The 5,006-nt window shown below is 36.4% G+C and overlaps 1 protein-coding gene and 1 non-coding gene across 5 annotated transcripts; one reads left to right on the top strand and one right to left on the bottom strand.

The window, feature by feature from the left end:
- Window positions 1-142: 142 nt before the first annotated feature.
- On the bottom strand, window positions 143-3,756 carry LOC133789144 (splicing factor U2af small subunit B-like). Of its 4 annotated transcripts, XM_062226889.1 has the most exons (7): window positions 3,412-3,756; window positions 2,358-2,444; window positions 2,175-2,256; window positions 1,947-2,073; window positions 1,392-1,859; window positions 1,257-1,267; window positions 143-547 (listed from the first exon to the last, which is right to left on the bottom strand). In XM_062226889.1, the coding sequence occupies exons 1-5, from the start codon at window positions 3,646-3,648 to the stop codon at window positions 1,412-1,414; spliced, it is 981 nt and encodes a 326-aa protein (XP_062082873.1). In that variant the 5' UTR covers window positions 3,649-3,756; the 3' UTR covers window positions 143-547; window positions 1,257-1,267; window positions 1,392-1,411. The 4 variants fall into 4 exon arrangements, with proteins under 4 accessions (XP_062082873.1, XP_062082870.1, XP_062082869.1 ...); XM_062226886.1 differs by lacking the exon at window positions 1,257-1,267 and having other exon boundaries at window positions 143-617; XM_062226885.1 differs by lacking the exon at window positions 1,257-1,267 and having other exon boundaries at window positions 3,412-3,754.
- Window positions 3,757-3,926: 170 nt separating this feature from the next.
- TRNAL-UAA (transfer RNA leucine (anticodon UAA)) lies at window positions 3,927-4,009 on the top strand. The gene has a single exon. It is a non-coding gene; the product is annotated as a tRNA-Leu (tRNA).
- Window positions 4,010-5,006: the final 997 nt, after the last annotated feature.

The following is a 5,006-nucleotide window of genomic DNA, read 5'->3' as shown; positions in this document are numbered from 1 at the left end:
CACAATAATATTTTGAAAAGGTTACATTTTTCATTTTTGCCAAATATCTAGTGCCATCAATCAATCTTTTATCTAATTGAAATTCCTTATTTTTTTCACTTATAAACTTATTTTTTTTCAGCCATTTGAAGTGGACAATCAGTTAAAAAGAAAAAACTCCCCTCTAAATAGAAGAAGTATTATTCTACAGCTCTTTGATGATAAATTCTGAGTTGTGAAAATATTTCCCTATCCAATTATAAAAAGCTCTTATAGATCCAAAAACAACAATACATATAAAATAGCAAACAGAGTTAGTGGCCAGTGCTGGTAGAGACCTACAAATTTAGCTTAGCAGTAGTACATTGAGTCCAGAAACATCAAACACCTACTCCACTTATGATCTTAAACCTGCAATGTAACAAGTAATTAAAGCTAATGGTGTACAAGGAGAGCTCAGGCTGCTCGGTGACCGTCATCAACCATTGAAGGTGCCTTCCAGAACCAGATTTTTTCGATAACCTGCTCAACTGGGCATTCCACTTTCCTGACACGCTGCACCAACAACCTGTAAACAAATTCGACGGTAAGCTGCAATTGAAAACATGGCTTGACCTGAGAAGCAGGGATACCTGAACCTGCAAAACTTGTAAAAGAAAATGTAAGATCATGATTATTCTAAAACCTTAAAAAGGGAGGTAAACAAAAAGAGAGAACAATTTGAAGGAAAAATCTCACAACAACTAAACCCAAATATAGGATTCGATCTTTCACTAGCCTCGATGTGCGGTTATCAGAATCCCTACTGTAAACTATGCAGAAATGAATTGAACAAATATTTTAACTTTGTAGATATGAGAAAGCAAGTTAAAACAGAATTAGCTTATCAGTCAAAGGAAAAAAAAAACGTCCGAAATGGTGTTAAAGAATTTATGTAAGCAAATATTTTCATTTAGGATGAAAATTTCCAAGAAATGATCAATTTACAATTTATAGGAAATATGCAATTCAAATGTGCAGTCACAATAAAATCAATCACTTTGATGCGAGCCAAAAACTCAAGATATGAAAATAGAGAACTCCTAAAATGAGGGTTTTAGGAAAGTCCGCTTGTTTTAGACCCTAATGCAAATAAATTTTTACTGGTACAGGGCAAAAGAATGGCTGAACGAAGTAGGAAAATCAAGTTTATGCAAAACAGGGATGCAATCATGCAAGCACAAATGCCAAAAAAATTTTAAAAAACATTTCACATTCCACATTACAGTATTGTCAACCTGCACACCACCTGCACAGTGGAAAATGGGCAGTAAGCTATATTTATTAAGTTTAAGTCTTCAGGAAACAGAACTTTGTCCTAAGCAGGTAGAAGACAAGAACCATGTGAGGAACAGAAAATAAAGGAAACAAACCGTTAGAGCAGCTAGAAAAATCAGTATTCATATTCGTCCTTCTTAGGAGGCTGCTGCTGCTCGTCATAGTACTGCTCTCCATTTTGCAGATAGGTGTTGTCACGCTCTTTATCGTCATAGTTTCTTCCATCGGTACTAACATCATTGGTATTTTCTTTCTCTTCTCTTTCCCTGTTCCATTGTGCAATCTTTGCTCGTCTCTCCTCACTGCCTTCTCTAATTGGACTTCGGTTTCTTCTATGGCCAGGGCTTCTGCTTCCACTTCGCCCTCTTCTATGGCCAGGGCTTATACTTCTATGCCTCCTGCTACGACTTTCATGGTAGTTATCCCTATCATCGTGCCTTCTGCTGCTATGACCACGACTCCCATGAGAGCGCTCTTCATAGCTGCGGTGCCTGTAAGGGCTCCTGCTCCGGCTGCGGCTATGCCTTCGGTGAGATTTCCCAAATAACTCACGCCGCAACTCTCTGGATCAGAGGATCAAGCAAAGAATGAATATAATAATTTTGTATGCCCAATAAAATCTAGAACAAGAAGATAGAAGGGAATATTACCTACTAATCCTTTTCAAGTGCATAAAGTTGCAATATCCACCACGGTTGCATGTATTCTCCTCATATTGCCTGCACGTGGCTTCACGGAAGTCTGTCACCGGCGAGAAGTCCACAATAATGGGACGCCCTGTACATTGATCCCAAATCAGAAGGAGCTAATCTAATTCTACATGAGATTATAAAAAAGACAAGGTGGCTATAAAACCAGAAGAGAAAACTCAAACTTACCAGCATAAAATCTTCCACTGAGGTTCCTAAGTGCATTTGCAGCATGCTCTTCCTCTCTAAATTGAACATAAACATTACCAACCTGCCAAAACAAATACCAAACCGTGACTGTCAAAAACCATATCAGGAATAAAATGAAAAAAAAAATGCCTTTATAAATGTAGCATCAAACAAATTGCATACCATGTGGTCAGCTAGGTTGTCACAAATGTTTAGACTTTCAATTTCTCCATACTTGCTCAACTCCTGAAAAAGATCTTCATAGAACTCCTGAAACATCACACGCACATTTCAATTTATCAGAACAAGCAAACCAACAACTTTTAGCATAATAAAATATTTCTTAAGCGTTTTTTCCTTTTTTTCATTATCATACCCAAATGCTTAAACAATTCCATTGGAAGGATTTCTCTGTTGCGAGCAAACAAATCTTACTTTGTATGATATATAATTTACAACAAGGTTTACAAATTGGGTGGATACAAAAAAGATAATTCTAAAAATCTCCATTGTGGACAAGGGTACTCTATTCTAAATAACTACATTCTGACATTTCATCTTACAGAATTATAAAATTCATCATTTTGCTTATAAATCGAAATGGCTAACTATATTGTTTATGGTAAAAAAGAACAGTTACAAAGGAATTTTCAATTTCAAAACAAGGATAATTTTTTTTCCAATGTTTCAAACTGAATTTTCTTCATTCTGATCCACATTCAAGTAATAAAACTACCACGCAAATTACAAAAGAAAACAGAATAAAACACTAATGATCACTAAGAATACCATCCAAAAATTAGTTAACCTAACCCAGCAAACTTAAAACGCTAGTCATTCAGTTCCATACCTTTCTACCGTGTGCCAGGCATTATCAATACGTATCAAGTTATAATGAAACCCTAATTCAACAATACCCAATTCTCAATTACACTGAAACCCTAATTAAAGAACAACCCAATTCTCAAAAACAAGCAATCTCACCCTTTGCCAACCTTTGCCAATTAACATGATCAAGAATCAACCTAAACCGAAACCCTGCTCAAAAAACAGCAAAACACGACCACCCAAAACCCAGAAGGAAAAATGGTCAGCTACGTTCCCCATCAACAATTGAATCCACTACAACAAACCCAATCCTACGACCGAACAAAAATCGAGCCCCGATACATCAAAATCAACCAAAATTTGAAGACCCAAAAAGCAAAAACAAGAAAAGGGGGGGAAGTTAATTAACCTCGAAGTGCTTCTGCATCTCGCGGGGGTCGATGGGCTGGCCCTGGGCGTCGACACCGGGGGTAATCATATCGGGTCTTTGGTACATGTTGGAGAGCAAAAGGGTGGGGCTAATACTGGGCTTGGTGTGGAGCCTGGAGCACCTATCTCCATGGCGACAAGCCCCAATTTTGAAATAGAATGGGCAATTAACCCTGTCTTTCTCCGTCCCGAATATGGACGCCAAGTGCTCCGCCATTGCTGCTTCTTCTTCAGTTTTGTTGAGCTCCAAACTCTGACGAAGGGTAAAGGACCAAAATTGTGGAACACAGCTGCGCTTCTGATAGATCACATAAAATAATGATAATAACAATAATAGAAGACTTGGAAGAAGGTTCCAGAACGAGTAGCCAATCCCCAAAGAAGAAGATAGATGATGTCGAAAACGACATGTCGTATTGAGTAAAAGCGAGATTCTAGATTATTCTATTTAAAGTTTGTGTATAAGAATTAGTTTAAGCGACATGTAAACATGTAGCTGGTTTGCCCGAGAGGTTAAGGGGGTAGACTTAAGATCTACTGCACATAAGTGCGCGTGGGTTCGAACCCCACAGCCAGCAACTTCTCCTGTTTTTTGTTTTGGGTTTTTTTTTCCAATAAGAAGGCTAATTGCATAGTTTGTTTAGATTAAGATATTTGCGGCATAAATATAAATATTTTTTACCAATTTCTCCACCTTACAAATGAACTGTTCAACACTATTTATAAAGTGGTTTACTGAATATCTCATTTCTTTTTGTTTTTTTTCCAATAAGAAGGCAAAATGACATAGTTTGTTTAGATTAGGATATTTGCAGCATAAATACAAATGTTTTATACTTGTTACAATTAAATACTTAATTTTTTATTTTTAGAGTAAAAATACTCAATATTTAATATATGTTAATGATAAATACCTAATTTTTTTTTTTTGCAGCAAAAATACTTAAAGTTGCTAAAACATTACTTTTGTCAGTACCTCTTGTGTTGGAATTGTTAATCATAAAATACACAATTTTTGCATGGTTCAGCAGTTAAAATATGCCTAGCCCACGAGTCAGTGTTATTCACTTTATGGAATTCTCTTAAAGTTTTCAAGAAGCAATTTTACCGAGTCTTCCCAATACCAATTTCTCTTCCTTACAAATGAATTGCTCCACACTATTTATAAAGTTGTTTACTGAATATCTCCTCTCATATTTCGGGGAGTTATTATACAAATCAATTAAATAAATGTAATTAAATGCGCGTAGTTATTACGTACGCGTATAAATCTCATGATATTTGAGATTTAATAACAGATTACAACCAATCCCTTATATATAGGGATTTTATAACAATAAACATGTTCACACTTAGCTTGCGGCTTTGAACATTCGAATCATAGGCCTTCGAGACTGACCAACCATCATGAGTTCGCTACCTCGGTTCGCCTCGGATTTTAACAAGTAACATTGTTCAGATCATCCCTTTCGAGCTTACAATGCCCGAGCTCGAACTGTCCTTTTTTATGGCAGGAAATGAATCAGGAAATTTATACAAGTGCTGAACCATTGTCATTGTTGTAACTTCGAGCTT

Source organism: Humulus lupulus, chromosome 7, assembly GCF_963169125.1.
Source record: "Humulus lupulus chromosome 7, drHumLupu1.1, whole genome shotgun sequence".
Classification (NCBI taxonomy): domain Eukaryota; kingdom Viridiplantae; phylum Streptophyta; class Magnoliopsida; order Rosales; family Cannabaceae; genus Humulus; species Humulus lupulus.
The sequence above is the reverse complement of the archived record's forward strand: the minus strand, read 5'-3'. Positions and strand labels throughout refer to the sequence as shown.